Here is a 19,997-nt window from a genome sequence, read left to right as displayed (position 1 = left end):
TATTTGCCTGTGTTTGGGGCATGACATGATGCGCCAGAAATAAAGGTGTTTTTTTTTTTTTGTTTTTTTTTTGCTTGCAGTAGGTTTGTGATGTGGCTTTCACCTAAGATACCATTGAGACAGGCTGCTATGTAATGAATGAAGATCACCTTTTGGCTCTCTGAGATAGCAGAATCTGTCAAGCCCTTTCCTAAACCTCCAGCTGTTGCCTTTATTTGATCAGCTTCTAAAGCTACCATTCATCAAGCAACTCTGGATGTTGCAAGATCATTTTTAGGGGAAGCCATTTCAGAAGAAAGATATAGAAAGTTTAGGCAACTTGTAAATGCCACATGCCCTGTCTTTTTTTGTAAAACAATCAGCGCTTCCCAGGTATTTAAAAAGCCGAAGATGAAGAAGAGCCAGGTATATGTTGATGGCCCAAAGACCCCGGGGAAGAGGGTATATCTGAAGTGATATTATAGCTGCTGCTTTTGACAAAATAAAGTTACGTTACAGTGGTTCACTGAGTATTGGAACCTACAATTAGGGTTCCTGATGTTGGGGCAGAACTACAGCTATACATGTATATCCTCAATTTAGTAATTAGTTGTAACTTGTAACTTGGTTGTTAAGTGAAGCATGTCACTAAGTGAAACTGCAACTGCACTTGCTGAGAAGATTCCTTCTGGTCTCTGGAGGTTGGCTGATAACGCCCTGTGCCAAAATCCAAGCAGAGTTTTCTTACCATGGAAGATTTTCAGTCCTAAAGTGGAAAGGATTCAAAAGCTGTTTGACTTTGGGCCTGAAAATCCAATTGGCTCTGAGGCTCTTGTGCACAATCTGTTCTCAATCTCTTCTCTGACCCTCCTCCAGAATCTTGCATACCATCCCTGGCTCATGCTGGAAAGATGTTGCCTTGTCTAAAGACCAGGGCATTTATTTAAGGATGGCAACCAGGATTGCCTGGATTGTCGTAAGCAAAGCAAGTCACACTTTATAACCGCTTTGCTGGGCGACAGCAATCCCAGACCCAGTTATCATTGTAGGTCAAGGACTACCTGAACTATAGAACAGTACAGCTGCTCTTCTGATCTTCCCCCATCAACCAAGAACTTGAGACAGGCACGGGGATAGGGTCTTGTGTCTCCATTTTGGTTTTCTGAATTACTGAGTAGGCCTGTTACTTCATGTAATTTACCAAAATCTCATTTTTCCAAATTTCAACTGGTTGTATTGGTATCGGTGATAGTTACTGAGGGTGTGTCTTTAAGGACATTTGCTTCATTGAGACAGAAACTGGCGTTCAAGTTTTAGTATGTGAAGAGAAAAAGAATTTGTGGAAAGCAGTCTCCATACTTTCTCAGGCCCTGACATTTTCTACCTCTTTCCCAGGGCTATTTGCTAGGAATCACCCACTCTTGTTTATCTGCATATTTCCTTTTTTCTCCTGTTTCTTGCACCTGAGTGTTTCATTAAAAAGAGAAAGGGAACAGGTAAGTTATTTCTGAGCATGGTTAAAAATTTTTGTCATGCTGTTTTTGAATCTCAGCCATTCCTGTGTGTATATGTTGGGGGATGTAGCAATAACAATAGCACTTAAGAGACATATCACCTTACAGTGCTTTACAGCCCTCTAAGTGGTTTACAGAGTCAGCATATTGCCCCCAACAACTTGGGTCTTCATTTTACCCACCTCGGAAAGATGGAAGGCTGAGTCAACCTTGAGCCTGGTGAGATTTGAATTGCCAAATTGCAGGCAGCCAGCAGGCAGCAGAAGTAGCCTGCAGTACTGCACTCTAACCACTGTGCCACCATAGCTCATGTACCTTCCTTTGGATCTTCTGCCTTCCTTGGAGGTTCCTGGTGTTTGCCCTGAGTTTGGGGTGAAACATGTCCTTGTTTGGGTTTTCACTTCTCCCAGGGAAGCATCCAGCCAACATCTTCATCCTCTGGGGCCAGAAACGGAAAATGCACATTCCAATGGATCAGCACTCACGCAGTGATAGCCAGCAACATCCTGCACAGCTTCTCCAAAGCCATTTTCTGCCTTCATGTCTCACGCAGCACATGTTCAAACATGTTTCTCTCCCTCCCTTTTTCTCATTTAACAGGTCAAACCTGCAGTATGTCCCCCAGCAGCTGAGAACAAGGGTTCCAGGATTTAAGTCCCCAAAATCGACCTCCGCCTGCCCCAAAATAGTCCTGGTTAGCAGCCAGAGCAAATCATTTGCTCCTGGGATGCTGTAGTGTAGTTGTGGTCTGAATATATTTCTCTTTCCTCCTGTCTCAAGACAAGCACAAAAGCAACCAGCCTGGCCACAAAACCCATACCGTATGCCATAGTATCGCTACTGAAGGTTTCTTTTTGAGAATTATATCAGGCAGTGTTAGTGTTTTTATCTAATTTGTTCACATGTTAAGTCATCATAAAGTTTTGGTTTCATGTACCATTTGTGACTTGGGGTAACAGTTTCAGTTTTACTTCCCTCAAACTTTTATCAGTATTAACACCACCATGAATATAACTGTTGAATTTCTTTTTAGTCTATGGGGGTGTTACAGGATCAGCATAAGAAAAAAGTTTTGTTTAGCCAAGACCTAATGAACTACTCTGTTTATTTGTCTCAGCAAAATCACCATAAATCTAATCCACAAAAGCATTGCACTTTCAGAACATACACATGGAATAAAAATATTAGATATGAAGATATGAATATTAGATACTTATTTCAAAGAAAGATACAAATAGATGCACATTTTAGCAGTCTACAGTCAGACCTCTTTTACACTTCTTTTAACAAGCATTAACCACACTGAATAGATCAGAGTTCTCTTACCGTGGCACCTTAAAGACATGTGGAGTTCAATTCCCAAAAGCTTTGCTGGCTGGAGAATTCTGGGAATTGAAGTCCACAAGTGTTCAAGTTGCCAAGGTTGGAGACCCCTGGCATAGATTATCACATTTGTCTTCCTAATTTCTTTTTGTGCAGCCTCCCTTTCCCAAAGGGTAAATTCCTTTGAGTTTCTTTTTTCTTTTTTTAACATATTGACACTTTTATATTGAACAGTCCTTGATTCCAAAAATCCCATTTTGGATCATATGTGCAAAAATATTTATTAGCTTTATTAGTTATCGGAAATGCTTTTTCTAGTAGCTGAGTATTTGTAATATTAGAAACATTGTTTACAAATTTACTATTTTAATACTGAAAAACATAATAATCTAATGGTAGAAATGAGATTTATGCTTTCATGGTAATGGTAAATTGAAATGCTCATTAACATAAATAGGTTTGGTCCAAATGTAGTTATGGGAGAACTGCTTTGGTGTCAACTTATTTTTTGATTAGGGTGATATCTTACTTTTATTGTGGGATTTATGTAACATTTCCACTTTCAATTTTATTCTTGAAGCAATCATAGGAGGTAGGTTGGACTGTAAGATCAACTTACAAATCGTGTTAACTATATTGCAGTTCTACTAGCATCCCATAGCTAACATAAGGGCCAGGATTATAAAGGCACTGTAAAATCTTTTCTTTATATATCAACTATAAAATTTTAAAGACCAAAACAAAAGCTTAAATTTATTATTACTTTGTCTTCCACCTATAGGATGGTAAGTAGACTACTTTGGAGATTTACAAATTACCTGAAAAAGAAAAATTCTGAGGTAAAGTAGAAATCAGGATCAGAATCCAGTAATTTATCTTGCATAGTTTAGAATATCAACAACTGAAGAAAGGTTGTGATTTTTTGCTTAAATCTTTATTCCTAAAATTTTCATATTAAAACTAAAGTCCTGTGTCCCTTAATCTTCATGTCCAAGGTTTTTTTGATACCCTGTTCTGAATAGTAGAAAGATGTTTTGTTACTCATTTGACCAACCCCCCCCCCAAAAAAAACAATGGATCACATAAAACAAGGTTTTTAAATCATTTCCAGGTTTTTAAATTTCTAAGATTGACTACTGAAATGGTTAACACTTGGAAGGTGCTCTCTTTTAAACATGATTTTTCCCAAACTCAATGAGATTTGAAAAGATCTCAAGGAAAATAAGGTCTATAAATGAGTAGAACTGATACTTTTTTAGAATAAGGTAACTCAATAACTTCGGCTCTAAAATTAGTTCAACGTTTGGCAAACCTGGTTTTAACTTAGTTTTATAGGGCTGTTGCCTCCCCTATCTTTAGTTTCATAGTATGCAGTCGTGCTGGAGGTGGGGAATGTGGTGCTTTCCTGCTTCTATTTCTTGGAGAGGAGCTGTCTTTTTGGAAGTTCTTCATTATTTCCAGCAATTCGCGTTTTCCAAGTTCTGCCTGCTCCAACTCTTGGCGGTGCTGTCTTTCTGTTGCCATCAGATCCTGCATCTTAGACATCATCTTGGACATTTGACTCTAAAAAGCATTTACAGAGTTAATTTTATCAGACCGCGTTGCCGACTGCTAAAAGAGAATGGCAAATGTTGCATTTTCTTTTACACAGGCATCATCTTTCCTCTCCAGTAAATACAGCCATGTGGTATTCTTAAGAACTGCCTCCACAATTTTATCCAGGCATCAATTATGAGAGAGTAGTAAAGATGAATGATAGTAGCCAAGTTCTCTTCATTAATTATCTGAACTGTCTACCTGATTAAGCTCAACAGAGGCTAGGTTTTCTTTACAGGCAATCCTTGGATCATGATGGTAATTGGGGCCAGGATTGCCATTGCTAAGTGATGCAATCATAAAGAGCAATATCAAGTGACTGCATCGCTTACCATACTGGTTGCCACTGTAACTGCAGGATGCACAGGTTGTTTATACCAGAAGAGATGGGAGTGCAAGGGAATGTGGGGGTGTTGCAGGGGGTGATGTTAATGCAGGGGGGTGCCATGGGCAGGCGGTGGGGACTGTGGGTAAGTCCACAGAGTGCAGACAGGTGCTGTAGAATATATAATCTCTGTGGCCTCTTAAGGAGAAGTAGTGATGGGCGCAAGTTGTGCTCTTTCCTGTTGGTTTCCCTATTGATTTTGCTGCAACATCATAATCATGTGCCAGGGATCTAAGTGCCTGGATTCTGATGACATGACCTTGGGAATGCTGCAATGGCCAGAACTTTGAGGACTGTTGCCTATAGCCTGCAGAGTAGCAATGTCATTTGGGCATAGTGGGATGCACCTCTAGCTATCTGTGCCACTGCATTCTTGACCAGCTGAAGCTTCTAGATGGTCTTGGAAACCATGGCAGCTAGCATGACAAATAACTAAAAATTAATACAAATAATGAGCATGCCATACTAGTTAATGCAACACCGGTCAGCTCAACGAGCCATGGCAAGGTGAATTTTACAGCAATTTGGAGCCAGCTACAGAGTAAAGCAATAAGAACACCAGTTCACTAAAAACACTGTTACTAGTGGCCAAAGACAATGCGGTTACCTTAAGTTGTTCAATGTCTTTTTGCAAAAGACTCTCTTTTTTCACCATGTGTCTCCTTTGAGAATTTAAACGAGACTGCATTTCCTGTTTTTTATCTTCCATTTGGCAGATTATGTCAGATCTTTAAAAAAGGAAGTGTGTTTTCCTTTAATAACACTGATAATTTTTACTTCAGTTTGAAAAAAAACTGAAATAACCCCATAGCTATTTTTTTTATTGAAAAGTTTTACAAACAATTTCCCCCCATTATTCCCCCCACCCTTCCCTCCCCCTCTCCCCCCCAGACTTCCCAGAGCAAAATACAGGGTATTTCAATTAACAATTCTAAGCTAAATTAACCTAACTGTATTTAAACTAACAAATCCCCCCCCTGAAACCTTAACCCCACTATAGTTAGCATAATACTTCTAAGATTTAACATTCATTCATAAGCTATCTGGTATTTTCTTGTCTGATACTTATTTTGAATATAATCAATCCATCTTCTCCATTCCGATATGTATCTTTCCTGTGTATAGTCCTTCAAATACGCTGAGATTTTCGCCATCTCCGCTAGATTCGCTACTTTCAATGTCCATTCTTTGATAGTAGGCAAAAAGTCCTTCTTCCAGTATTGCGCTACCAACAGCCTAGCTGCTGTTATTAAATTTAGAATCAATTTAGTCTCTGATGTTGTACAATCCGTAGTTATACCCAGTAAGAACAATTGCGGGGTAAATTTCAACCTTTTTTAAAAGATATTCTGCATCACCCACCGAATTTTTATCCAGAATGCTTTGATCTTCTTACAAGTTCACCATATATGATAGTAAGTTGCATCATCGCAACCACATCTCCAACATTTAGCTTGCACATTAGGATACATACATGATAATTTTTTAGGGTCTAAATGCCATCTATAAAACATTTTATAAAAATTTTCTCTTAAATTTTGTGCTTGCGTGAATTTAACATTTCTAATCCAAATCTTTTCCCATGTTTCCATCATCACTGGTTCCTGAAAGTTTTGTGCCCATTTTATCATACAATCCTTAACCAATTCCGTTTCTGAATCTATTTCCAGTAATGCATTATACAGCCTTTTAATGTGCATTTGACTTTGATCTCTAATCTGTTTTACCAGATTTCCTCATTTTGCATAAGACCAATTTTTTGATCTTCCCTCCATCTAGACTGAAGCTGACCATACTGAAACCAAGTATAAATTATCCCTTCTTCTTTCAATACATTTAGAGATTTCAATTGTAATTTGCCCTTTTCCATAATAAGAAGTTCTTTGTAAGTAATCACCTCCTGTTTTTGTTCTATACTTATGTTTTCTATTGCATGTCTGGGGTTTGTCCATATAGGTATCTTGTAATCTAACTTATATTGATACTTTTTCCAAACCCTCAACAAGGCATTTCTAAGTATATGACCTTTAAACACCTTATCCACTTTTTTTTTCATATAACAAATAAGCATGCCAACCATATAACAAATCATAATCTTCTATATTTAACATTCTCTCTTCAGTTAAATTAAACCAATCACTAATTTGAGATAAGACAGCTGCTTCATAATACAATCTAAGATTAGGCATTTTAAGACCTCCTCTTTCACGTACATCCTGTATAATTTTCAATTTTATTCTTGGTTTTTTCCCACCCCAAATAAAAGTATTAACCCCTTTCTGCCACTCCCTCAGGTTTCCATCTTTCTTAAGCACTGGCATCATTTGAAACAAAAATAAAAACCTAGGTAATACATTCATTTTTATTACTGCTATCCTTCCCAGTAAAAATAATTGTAACTTTTTCCAATTTTCCATTTCTTTCTGCACTTTTTGCCAAAGAACTTCATAATTGTTTTTAAATAATTTTGTATTAGAGGCTGCAATATATACTCGTAAATATTTGACCTTTTTAACTATTTCAAACCCCGTTATTCTTCCCAAGTCTTCTCTTTGAGACATAGACATATTTTTGGTTATCATCTTTGTCTTATGTTGATTTACTCTAAATCCAGATACCTTACCCTATTGAGCTATTATATTCAACATATGTGGCGACGATTCTATAGGTCGAGATAAAGTAACAACCAAGTCATCTGCAAACGCTCTTAACCTATACTCTTGTTGTCTAATTACAATTCCCTTTAGTTTATCAGATCCACGTATCTTATTCAATAAAACTTCTAGAGTTAAAATGAACAACAATGGAGACAAAGGGCAACCCTGCCTTGTTCCTTTCTCAATTTTAAAAACATCTGTTAAACCTCCATTAACTATTATTTGTGCTGTTTGTTCCTGATATATCGCTCTAATTGATTGTATAAAATACTCTCCAAAATGCATTTTTTCTATTATCTTAAACAAAAATTGCCAATTCAGTCAATCAAATGCCTTCTCTGCATCCAAAAATATAAACGCTGCAGGGACTTGGTTATTTTTTTCCAAGTATTCCAATAAGTTTACGATTTGTCTAACATTATATTTCATTTGCCTCCCTTTTATAAACCCTGATTGATCCTTATGAACTGTTTGTTGTATAACTGGCATTAATCTATTCGCTAATATCTTAGCAAAAATTTTGTAATCAGTGTTAAGTAGTGATATTGGCCTAAAATTTTCAGGTTTGGTACAATTTTGATCTTCCTTCGGGATTAATGAAACAAAAGCTGTTCTCCAAGAGGGTGGAACTCCTCCCCCTGATTGAATTTTACAAAATAAAGCTCTAAGCGGTTCTACCATTTCAAACTGTAAATTCTTGTAATAAACAGCTGTTAATCCATCAGTTCCCGGGGCCTTGCCTGTTTTTAACTGTTTGATTACTGCAATAATCTACTCAGAGGTTATTGGTTGATTCAATCCTTCCCTCTGTTCCAACGTTAATGCTGGAATATTCTCTTCCCTTAAATATCTATCTATATCTATATCTTGAATTGAATCACTAGCATATAACTTTGTATAAAATTCTAAAAAAGCTTTTTTGATCATGTTCTGTTGATAAACTTCCTTACCTCTAAATTCTATCTTCCCTATAACTCGTGATTTCTGTTTTTTCCTCAACGCATAAGTCAACCACCTACCTGGTTTATTGGCATTACAAAATGTATTATGCTTAGCGTATTATAAATTAGTTGCCACCTGGTCAGCCATTAACATATTAAATTGCTCTCGTAGTATGTTTATTGTTTCTTTAACTTTCTTATCTCCTGGATTAGTTATAAGTAATTGTTCTTTCTTTTTTATTTCCTCCTCTATCTCTTTCCGCTTCTTTTGTTGTTTTAATCTAATTTATTATTCATATGTATTAAAGTTCCCCTCATATAGGCCTTACTTGCATCCCATACCATTTCCATAGAGGTGCCCTTATACATATTCATAGCAAAAAAAATCTTTCATTTGTTTTTTAAGCTCAATCACATTTTCTTCATATCTAAATAAATTTTCATTTAACCTCCAAGACCTCCTTTCTCCCCTCTCCTGTACCAATTCCACCCAGACCGGGCTATGATCAGTTAAGGTTCTTGGACATATCTTCGTCTTCTTCACCCTAGAAAAAAGATCATTAGTGATTAATATAAAATCAATCCTAGAGAAAGATTGATGTCTGTCCGAGAAAAAAGTAAAATCTCTTTCCTCAGCATTCCGTTCTCTCCAAATATCTCTCAGTTCCATATCTTCCATCATATCAAAAAAGGATTTAGGTAATTTCGCACGTGTTGAAATCTTGGACAAGCTTTTTTTGTCTTTCTGTGTGTCTATTACTGCATTCCAATCACCCATTAATATAAAAGATTTGTAATCCCATTGTATTATTTTGGTATGTAAAAATTTATAAAATTTGTCTTGTTGTTGATTGGGTGCATATATCCCAATTAAAAGTATTTTTCCAGTCATTTAATAATTCAGTTGCAATATATCTACCTTGAGTGTCTGCCTCGATTAAATTAGCGGATAGTCCTTTCTTCACATATATAACTAATCCATTTTTCTTCTCTGTTGCTGATGCCACAAAGTGTGCACCTAATCTTGAATTTATCAAATATTTTTGGTCTGATAATCTAATATGTGTTTCCTGCAAACAAATAATGTCATTCTTAAATTGTTTCAAATAGTGAAATACTTTCCTTCTTTTTTGTGGCGAATTTAAGCCATTAACATTCCAGGATAGGAATTTAGTTGCCATCTTTGGCTCCTCGAAGCTTCGAAAGCCACAGCTGAAGTTCGTGCTCCATCTTACTCTTCGGCCTAGCTCCTCCCACTGCTTCTGTTTTTTTGAATTCTTGAGATGAGACTTGAGATTGTTGCACTTTTAGTTGTTGCTCTTGACGTTTGTAGGTTGCTCGTGTCATTCGTTGTTCTCTTGGTTCCTCTATCTTCTTGGATGGTTCAAGAGTTGGGGATGGGCCCCCAGATTGCAATAAATCTTCTTCCGTGGTGATTCCTCCAGCTGCAGCTTCAGCATAAGTTTGTATCTGCTTTCCATCTTTCTCTTGTTGTATCATCTCCATTTTCTTTCTGCCCCCTCCTGGTGAAGGTGGATATCCAGCCTTTAGTACGTTGACATAAAAATCTTTTGCCTTCCATACTGTATTTAAACGGTGTCTTTGTCCACCATAAGTCACTATTAGACCCTTTGGGATGTCCCATCTATACTGGACTTGCTGGTTTCTCAGTTCATTTACCAAGAAACCAAAGTCCTTTCTAGCTCTTAGCATTTTAGGAGGAATCTCTTTCAAAACCACTAATTCTTGTCCATCCACTTGAATCTTATTCTTGTATGAAGCTTGTAAAATATCATTTCTAATCCTCCTGGTTGTAAAATAGATCACCACATCTCTTGGTAGCTGCCTTTGTCTTGCCATCCAGGAATTGACCCTATAAATTTTGTCAATTTGAATTGCCACATCTTCTGATCTTTCTTTAATTATCTCTGCTATAGCATTAGCACAGATATCCTTTAAATTTTCATGGCTATTTTCTTTCAAACCTCTCAGTCTCAAAGCAAATTCCATGGATCTATATTGTAACATAACAAGTTCATCATCCACCTCCTCTGTTTTAGTCATCATTTCTCCTACTTTATTTTCCAAATTCAAATTGGCATCATTAATCTCTTCTACTCTTTCCTCCAGCTGAACAAGATGTTTTGTCAGCCCTGAGGCTGCTAGAATGATATCATCTATTTCATTATGCTTTTCTTCCACAACATCTGTTAACATTGCATTTATATCCTCTGTAAATTGTTTCAATTTCCCATCCATAATTACTGTTAGGTTGTCCATTTGTTTATTTATGGCTTCTTTTATAAATTCTTTGAGCTCTCTCAAAGAAGCCTCCTGGCTCTGTGAGTCAACCGGAAGTTGTGCTTTCTGTGGCATAGCTATTTTGACAGTACTTCAAATGTGAAAAAAAAACAAGAATCAGCAGTTAGACAGTTTTATCAGCTTGTCAAATTTCTTCATGCTATACAACCTTTAAGTAACTGTCTAATTCCCCCCTTGATAAGTGAAATTGTTTTCAGGATTGCCAGAGATGATAGACGCTAAACAAAATATTACAGATTTTCTAGAACCAGTAGTTTTTTCATCTTTGGCAATAAGTTAACAACTAATACTGTGATAATAATATAATGATTAAATTAGAAACTAGAGCTTGTTACAATCGACTCTCAAGCAAGAGGATATAATTTTACCTGAGTAACTCTAGTTCAGTTCTCAGTTCTGCCACACAGTTGTGCTGGGCATCATCAGGACCAAGAATGATATATCCACAGCCATTGGGGCATTCATGAGCACGAAATTCACACGATGCCACATGACTATATAAGTTACGCCGTTCAACTTGGACTGGACAAGCTGAGTGAAAAACAGAAGGTGGGTAGAAACAAAAGAAGCAATTTTATCTCCAAAACTGTATTGTTGATAAATTATTTCTTTACCAAGGTGTTCTGACTCAGAGAAAATTTTGAGTGATAGTGAAAAAGGTGTTCTGTTTTCCTGTTCCTCAGCATATCTTTAGCACATTTAGGAAACTTATAGCTTCTAGAAGTAGTTGGGACTTTAAGAGTCTCACCCAATATGGCCAATTTTCAAGAATGAGAGGTTCTGTGATTCCATTACATCAGGAAAGGTCCTTGTTAGTCATTTCTAATCTAACACATGGAGAAGCAGTTTGTCTCCCAAACAATTACAAAGGGGAAGAAAGAAACATCAGTTGCTCTCCAGTTTCATGAAAGCTGATGTCAGCTCTTCGCAGATTCTATGAATCCATGGGTTCCTCAGCAAGGTGCAAATAAATTAACTTGCACAGAAAGAGAAAAACTAGAACTCAAGAAAGGTCACTCGAGGCCCAAATTATTTAATGTAGGTATTAAAAATGGGTTTGCCATCGCTACATAAAACATCTCTGCCTTTACCTACCATTATTTGGACAGGGTATCTGGCTGTATTCACAGTCGCATTCATGACTGTCAATGGATTCTAGTGAGCACACAATTTCACAGCCACGGTCTTTGTTTGTGCAGTGAAGCTGAAGTTGATTAAGATCATTCCTCATGTACCTACATTAAGAAAATTATCACTCTTGCAGTACCATTAAAAAAATGTTTTCTGACAAATTTTTCTTTGAGAAACATGGAAAAGTAATATTTTTTAAAAAAAGAAAATACAACCTTTTTGTGGTTTGAATAACAACTGACCAGGGAAAATAAACCAGAGAAAAAAATTGAAAAAGGATTATGGAATCTTTCCCAATACAATAAAGGTAGCCCTCATTATCTATTGTGTCCATTACATGCCATTTTGAATATTTGTAGCTATTAAAAAGAGGCCAAACCCATTATACACAATAAAGATTTACACATCTCCCCTGCATTTATCTTGATTGTTGATACTTTATACATTTGCTAAACAGCAGACAGTTTTTTTGCAGATATATTATAGGTAGCCCTCGACTTAAGGGCACGATTGAGCCTGGAATTTCACTTGTAAGTTTTTGTGGTCATTAAACAATGCATCCGATGTTAGGACTTTTTGGCAGCAGTCGTTAAGTGAATCCATTTTATCCAATGGGTGTTTTTTTGTCAGAATCCAGAAGTAAATGATGGAAACTGGGAAAAGACTATAAAAGTTGTGGTCATGTGATCATGGTAAACTGAAAATGGCCGCAAGTCAGTTGCCAAGCACCCATATGTGATCACCTGACAATGGTGTAAGTGTGTGCGTGAATGCACGCACGCACACATTGGAACTTTGAAATTGAGTTCCAAGTACCTTTTGGGGGTCTGTCATAACTTTGAACCCTGGCTTACGAATGTCTGCCCCAAAACCTATTTCTCAAGACTCAGAAAGCCGTTTCAAGGTTAGCTTTAAAATCCCTTTCACAATCCCATTTTATGAGAAGCAGCTGCAAATAGGAAAATGGCACAAACTGAATCCCTGCCCTAAAGAGCGACTAATACCAGATCAGGACTAGGAGTTGTGGCGAGTGGTCCCATACCTGTACAGTGGTCGAAGGACAGACAAATCAAGAGACTGGCGATCCTCTGGGCAACTGTTGTGTTGAAGGAGCCATCTATAGATGCAGGAAGTGCAGAAGGCATGTTCGCAAGGAGCTTGCAGAGGATCTTGGAGCACACCTCGGCAAATGCAACAGATCAGCCCTTCATTGACATGACCAACAAAGCGATCCATGTCATAGCCCATTTTTCTCAAACACAGTTAACCTAATATGGGAATGAAATACAGCATTAGCCCGAGCAGAGGAGAGTAACGTCTTACACTGCCTTTGAAAATCAAGGCTTTCTCTCTCAGGGACATCAGTTTTGCATCTTTACAAAGTGACTGACCTGACTGGCAAGTTTTAAACAACTCTCACATACCAAAAAGATGCCTAGCAGATTCAAAGGTAAAAGATACTCATATATCATATAGAACATCTAATGCATGCAAATCTCTTCAAATTCCTTGACTAAACTTCTCAAACATTGTGATATGTTCTTAAGCAAACAGCATGGCTAAAAAATAGAATATGATAAAGTGAATTACATAAAGAATTTGAAAAACACTGAAGCGACATAGCTGGAAAGAGGGAATTGTCTCGTCTTCCCACCTGTCTTAAAGCGAAAGGAATAGGTTATATATAGGATCAAATGAGCCAATCTCAATTAATGAGATGAAGAGCCATATGTCATTGAACCCATACACCCACCTGTGGCCTAGGAAGAACACAGAAGTAAGAGATACACAATATATATTTATTTACATTTCAAGGCTGCCCACCTCAATACCTCTGAGCTGCTTAGAAAGAAAGGAGAGAATCTATCTTTTATATAAATAAAAATGTAAATGTTCGTTTGTTCAAAATCTTAAATCTCTGAAAGTTCTTCATCGATTGCTTTGAAATTTTGACACAACGTTGCATTTGAATACGCGGGTGTGTTTATATACCTATATTATATAGATGTCACACCTGTGACAGGTAAAAACATGCTTTTGTTGAAAAACAGCGCCATCTGTTGGACGTAAAAGCAACACACTCTATACGCAGAGCCCACCAGTCTTTTCAGCGCGAGCCGCATCTTTTCCCCTCGGCACCGCCGCCGCCAAACCCACAAGCAAAATGGCGGGAAATGTCAACTGCTGCAAAGCCCGGCCGGAGCCCTCCGCCACTCCCATGAGGCGCAGAGAAAGGCAACTCAGACCTGAATCCAATCGACCAAGTGAAAAGACTGGCGGGACGGAGGCAAAGTAGGCGTGACCTGAGTTACAGAGGGAAATTATTGGCACTCGGTCAAAAAATATTGTATACCCACAAGACTGAGCCACGGCAATGCGTGGCCGGGCACAGCTAGTATGTATGTATGTATGTATGTATGTATGTATATATATATATATATATATATAAAGGATGTCACAACTGACCAGAAGAACGAACACTGAAACTAAACTAATTAGAAAGGGATACAAAATCCCGTAAACCAAAGTCTGGGAGAGCAAATAGGTTTTGAATAATTTATAGAATGTCGTAAGGGTGAGAGCTGCATAAATCTCTGGGAGATAGAATTCCAGAGGGCAGGAATGACAAGATGACATTGTTTAATAAACAGGATCTGGAGGACACCCATACTGATTAATTCTACAGGACGGGCAGAAATGCATGGAAACAAACAGTTCAGGAGATAACCAGGCCTCCTGCCATGAAGGACTTTAAAGTTAATAACCAGCATTTAGAATTGCACTTGGAAGCCAACCAGCAACCAGTGCAGCTCACAGAGGTTACATGAGCATAATGTACCACTCCTGGCTGGGCTGCTGCATTCAGGACCAGCTGTAGCTTCCAGATGATCTTAAGGGTTATCTCATGTAGAAGCAACTACAATAATCCAATTGTGAAATGATCGAGATGTGAGTGACTGTCTGAAGAGCCTTTAAGTCCTGGAAAGGACACAATAGGTGCACCAAATGTATGTGCAAAGGCCTTCTAGGTCACAGCTAGCACTTGCTCATTGAGTAGAAGCTGAGAGCCCAAGAGAACCCCATGTTGTGCACAAATCTCAAATGGGAAAGTGCTGCCCCACTGAGAGTTAATGGACTGGTCAGGTATGAGCCTGAATTTGTTCCTCCCAATCCAGACACCTGCACAGACTTTAAAGCACTGGCCTAAGACTTTGGTGGCATCACTTGACTGGCTTGGAGTCGATATGTACCAATGGATATAATCAGCTGATGCTCATACTGATGATACTTGACCCCAAACAAATGGATAATTTCACCCAGCAGTTCCACGTAGATATTGAATAGAAGGTAAGAAAGTGTAGAAACCTGTAGCATCCCACGAGACCATTCACATTCACCAACGACAACTGTAACCAACCACAGAGGAACAAACCCATCATCACAGTGCCCCCTCTCCCACGTTTGCTGCTGACCAAAGGACACCATAGTGGATATTAATGAAAGACACTGAAAGATCAAGGAACACAAGCATGGCCATACTACCCCATTCTGGCTTTGCCACAGAGATGGAGATGACTAAGGTAGTCTCCATACTAGACTACAACCTGCCTACTGGAATGGATTCAGAGAATCCACTTCCTCCAGGGACGTTTGACCTGAAGCCTGACTACCTTCTCCACCATCTTCTCTAAAGAGGGAAGTTTGGAGAATGGGTAATAATTGTACAGGACTATTGGATTTAATGATGATCTCTTCAGGAAAGGGCACATCAGTGCCTCCTTCAAGACCAAGAAAACTACTTCAAAGAAGCTGGCGCTGCAGCACAGATATTAATACAATGACATAGACATCCGTACAATTTTCTAATGTCTAAGACCATGATGGCAAACCTATGGCACGTGTGCCACAGGTGGCACGCGAAGCCATATCGGTGGGCACGCGAGCATTGCCCTAGCTCAGTTGCAGCGCACTTGAGTGCGCAGGCCAACTAATTTTCGGGCCTTCCGGGTACACCGGAAGTTGGCAAACGGGCCGTTTCCGGCCTCCAGAGGGCCTCCAGGGGGGTGGAGAAGGCCGTTTTCACTCCTAGAAAGCCTCTGGAGCCTGGGGAGGGCGAAAAACGGCCCTACTGGGCCCACCGGGCTATCACGTGCCAAAGACAGGGGCAGCGGGGGGGGGGGGTGTGTCGCGCATGCAAGCGCGGGGGGGCGCATTGAATTGTAGGTGTGGGCACACACGCGCACAACCCCTCTACGCTCCCCCCGCTTTTGGCACATGACAGCAAAAAGGTTAGTTATCACTGGTCTAAAATGTTTGCTTACTGAAAATAGTATGTGGAGCTTAAAACTGTTTGCCTCTCTGTCCATCACCAGGATAACTCTCCAAAAACGCTCCAAAAGAGCCTTGATAGTACAGTGGTCTACGCACCCTGTTATTAACACAGCTGCCTGCAATTTACTGCTGGTTCGAATCTCTCCAAGGCTCAAGGTTGACTCAGCCTTCCATCCTTTCTAAGGTAGGTGAAATGAGGACCCAGTTTGTGGGGGCAATAAGCTGACTTTGTATAAATATACAAAAGTATGAAGGCTATTGCTTAATGCATTGTAAGCCGCCCTGAGTCTCCGGAGAAGGGCGGCATATAAATCAAATAAATAATAATAAAAAAAAAACGGGGAGAAAAAAACAGGACTATATTTTGTTGTGGTGGACAGCTGTAAAAGACAATCTGGAATGTAAAATGGGTTTTGGGTTGCAAAGATTAAAATTATAGGGAAAATATCTCTCAATGAAGCCCTATGGTGGGCAATGTTTCAGAATGTTTCTAATTTTCTGCATGGTTTATCCTAAACAAATATAAAGGTGTTGGGAGAGCTCAGCAGCTACTTCATCATATCTTGGTTCTCCCCACCCCCATTTTCTCTTTATTACTGATATTGACATAAAAGCACAGTTGAGACCATGCAGAAGATTTATTAATAGCGTGATTGCTAATGGTCTATTTGGGGGCAGCTGGACCATAGCAACTGTCATGGTCCCTTTGGAGCCTGGTTCGGGGGAGGAGGAACTGGGACCGTCCAACAGAAATGGCACATCTCCCTTGGCATGTTTGAAGAGGCCAGGGGCTGAGGATGATGCTGTCCCGGACCGCTCAGGCATTGAGGGAAGTAGTCAACCAGATGAAGAGGTGCCTGCCTGCACAGACACGAGAGGATCAGCGGCTGACAGGCCATAGTGTTGATAGGCAGCAGATCTCCTCTGATGAGGAACAGCTGTCTCATCCACTGATCCAAGGGCAAGCAGAGCTGAACATAGGCAAGCCCAGAGAAGGGCTGCAAGGCTACTTGGGAGGAGGTCACCCCACTTCTTCTCACAATGAACACCTGGGATGACGTAACTTAAGGTGAAGCCATGGGGAGTTAGTCTTTTCCAGGAACAAATGTTTGTTTTGGGTTACAGTCCCCTGGCTTTGACGCCTAGCTTTGTGCCTTGGTTTGAGGACTGCCCTTTGTCTTACCCTAGCCCTGTGGCAGTGGTGAAATCCAAATTATTTTACTACCGGTTCTGTGGGCGTGGCTTGGTGGTTTGGTGGGGCGTGGCTTGGTGGGCATGGCAGGGAAAGGATACTGCAAAATCTCCATTCTCACCTCACTCTAGAGGAAGGATACTGCAAAATCCCCATTCCCTCCCCACTCCTGGGAGAAGGATATTGCAAAATCTCCATTCCCACTCCACTCTGGGACCAGCCAGAGGTGGTATTTGCCGGTTCTCCAAACTGCTCAAAATTTCTGCTACCAGTTCTCCAGAACCTGTCAGAACCTGCTGGATTTCACCCCTGCCCTGTGGACTTTACCTTCAGAACTGCCTTTGCCTTGTACCTTGTTGTTGTCCTGAGGACTGCCATTTGTCTTATGCCTGGACTTTGCCTTGTGAACTTTCTTGGTAATATATGGGTTGTTTGGAGGATTCAGGGTGGCTGCCTTCAGGGTAATGTGGGGTGGAGCCTTACTGGTCATTAGAGGACCATTTGTTGAACACTTCTTGAGGACAATAAAGGACTCTCTAAAGGCCTGCTTTGCCTTGACCACCTGGGTCATAACAGCAGCAAGAAGGCGTATAGTTAGAAATCTTACGAGTGGCATACACAGATGGCAAAAAGTAATACAGCTTACCTGAAACTTATAATTTATAACCTCCAGATGTTTTGTGGCTACAATTTCAGTTCAGGCAGAAACCCTGGCTGGAATATTGGGAGTTCTTAACACAATTGTAAGGCTCCTGGAATAGGAAAAATGAAATGAAAAATGGAACCAAAAGCAAAGGAACTGCTGGAGGTGGTTTATCTCTGAAAAGTTCACTATTCATAGTTACAGAAAATATCTAAAATCTGTCAGTGTCTTAAAAATGAAACATTGGTGCATTTACAGATCAATAGAAGTAATGTGTTTTTATGGACTAGGTACCACTGAACCAAATGTAGAAATATAACCCTCAACTGACTATTTTGTATTTGTTGATGAAAAAGAAAAACATAAGGAAAGGAAATTCTCAAGAACATGAACACATGGCCATGAAAATGCAATCTGGCTTAAAAATAATCAGTCTCATGATATCACTGTATCTTAAAATAGCAACACAGGTCTTTGATGGATTTGGCTGCAATAGAGTCCTCTCCCACACACCCCTGCATGGGGCTGTCTGTCTGGGGGAATTTATTAATTTTAGGCCCACCCATTCCCCCCCTTCCAGGAAATTTGAACTCCACACATCTTAAAGTGACCAAGTTTGAAAAACAGGCATGAAAGCTTATACAGCTACCCCTCAGCTTATGACCACAACCGAGCCCAAACCCTCTGTTGCTAAGTTAAGTGAATTTTGCACCATTTTGTGACCTTTCCTGCCACCGTTGTTAAGCGAATCACTGCAGTTGTTAAATTAGTACAGGACTGTTAAGTGAATCTGGCCGGCCGGTTGCCCAGCATGCAAATTTTGATAATGTTTGACCATGGGGATACAGCCATGGTCGTTAAGTGTGAAAATCGGTCTCAAGTCCCTTTTTTTCAGTGAAGTTGTAACTTTGAACTGTCACTAAGTGAAGTGTTATAAGCCGGGGACTACCTGTACCATAAAACGCCTGTTCAATTGTAAAACTCGTTTATATTTGCCACTCACCAACATATCCAGTCAACTTTTACAAATTTGATTATATTAGTAAAAAAAGAAGCAGACATACTGCGAACTCCGGAACTTAGGATTTTAAAATTTTATTTTACTAATAAAGATCTCTGTAATGGTAGTTTAATGGTAGTTTAATACTCTGACGATGTCAGCAGATGGCTGACGAAAGCTTAGTAAAATAAAATTTTAATTCTTTTAAAATTTTAAAATCTTAAATTCCGGAGTTCGCAGTATGTCTGCTTCTTTTTTTTACTTATATATATGAGAAATATATATATATGCATGCATGCACAGGGGAATTCCTGGAAAATATGACTTTAAAAAAACTATATATATATAGTTTTATATATATATAAAACTATATATATAAATAAAACTATATAAATATATAAAATTATATATATAGGTTTTTTTTAAGTCATATTTTCCAGGAATTCCCCTGTGCACGTAGTCAGCCTTTCCCGCCGTTCCCTGGACAAGGCTGCCCACCCTCGTCCTCCCCATTTATTCCGCGTCTCTCACCCCTTCAAAGCCAGGTCCAACCTCTGAATCTACAACGTATCACTCGCTCCGCAGCCAGCAAGACAAAAGCGGACGCAGATTCTACGGGCCTCTATATATGCCGCATCTCATTGGTCCAGATACACCCAGAACATAGAGCACCAAAAATAGAGTCGCGCAGACAGCCGACTTCCGAGTTTCTCTTCGCTGAAAGAGCAGACTAACTGGGAATTAGATTTTGAGAACCCCGCGGCACTACAGTGTTGGAGGTCGTTTTCTTTAATTTTTCCATTTATTTTCCAGGCGGCTGTAGATGGTGACGGGTGGGGGGTGGAGATGTGTCCTCCTTCATTTTGTTCTTATAGCAACCAGCCTGTGAGGTAGGTTGGGCTAAGACTCGATGAGCAGCCTAAATTCATTCAATTTTAAGTTTTATGGATACCCGGACGCGGGTCTCAAAACAGAGAAAAGA

General features: G+C 39.4%; 1 protein-coding gene across 2 annotated transcripts; it reads right to left on the bottom strand.

The window, feature by feature from the left end:
* Positions 1–2,581: 2,581 nt before the first annotated feature.
* Positions 2,582–19,850, bottom strand: LOC117668510 (E3 ubiquitin-protein ligase NRDP1-like). 2 transcript variants are annotated; one of them, XM_034422450.3, is made up of 7 exons: positions 19,547–19,644; positions 18,019–18,124; positions 12,891–13,116; positions 11,813–11,952; positions 11,086–11,248; positions 5,405–5,525; positions 2,582–4,379 (listed from the first exon to the last, which is right to left on the bottom strand). In XM_034422450.3, exons 3-7 carry the CDS (start codon positions 13,094–13,096, stop codon positions 4,146–4,148), a joined length of 864 nt encoding a protein of 287 aa, XP_034278341.1. In that variant the 5' UTR covers positions 13,097–13,116; positions 18,019–18,124; positions 19,547–19,644; the 3' UTR covers positions 2,582–4,145. The 2 variants fall into 2 exon arrangements, with proteins under 2 accessions (XP_034278341.1, XP_034278340.1); XM_034422449.3 differs by lacking the exons at positions 2,582–4,379; positions 5,405–5,525 and adding an exon at positions 8,652–10,787 and having other exon boundaries at positions 19,547–19,850.
* Between the last annotated feature and the right edge of the window lie 147 nt (positions 19,851–19,997).

This window comes from Pantherophis guttatus, chromosome 3 (genome assembly GCF_059756535.1).
Source record: "Pantherophis guttatus breed Tessera chromosome 3, ASM5975653v1, whole genome shotgun sequence".
NCBI classification, from domain to species: domain Eukaryota; kingdom Metazoa; phylum Chordata; class Lepidosauria; order Squamata; family Colubridae; genus Pantherophis; species Pantherophis guttatus.
Note: the sequence above shows the minus strand (reverse complement) of the source record. Positions and strands in the feature narration are given on the sequence as shown.

Bases quoted from the DNA above. Each gene is read 5' to 3' on its own strand.
- LOC117668510 (XM_034422449.3), bottom strand. From the start codon at position 13,096: ATGGGCTATGACATGGATCGCTTTGTTGGTCATGTCAATGAAGGGCTG. The intron at 11,953-12,890 runs GTATGGGACCAC...TTCTTAATGTAG, and splicing joins GTCCTTCGACCACTGTACAG to GTACATGAGGAATGATCTTA. The intron at 10,788-11,085 runs GTAAAATTATAT...TCACATTTGAAG, and splicing joins ACTGAACTAGAGTTACTCAG to TACTGTCAAAATAGCTATGC.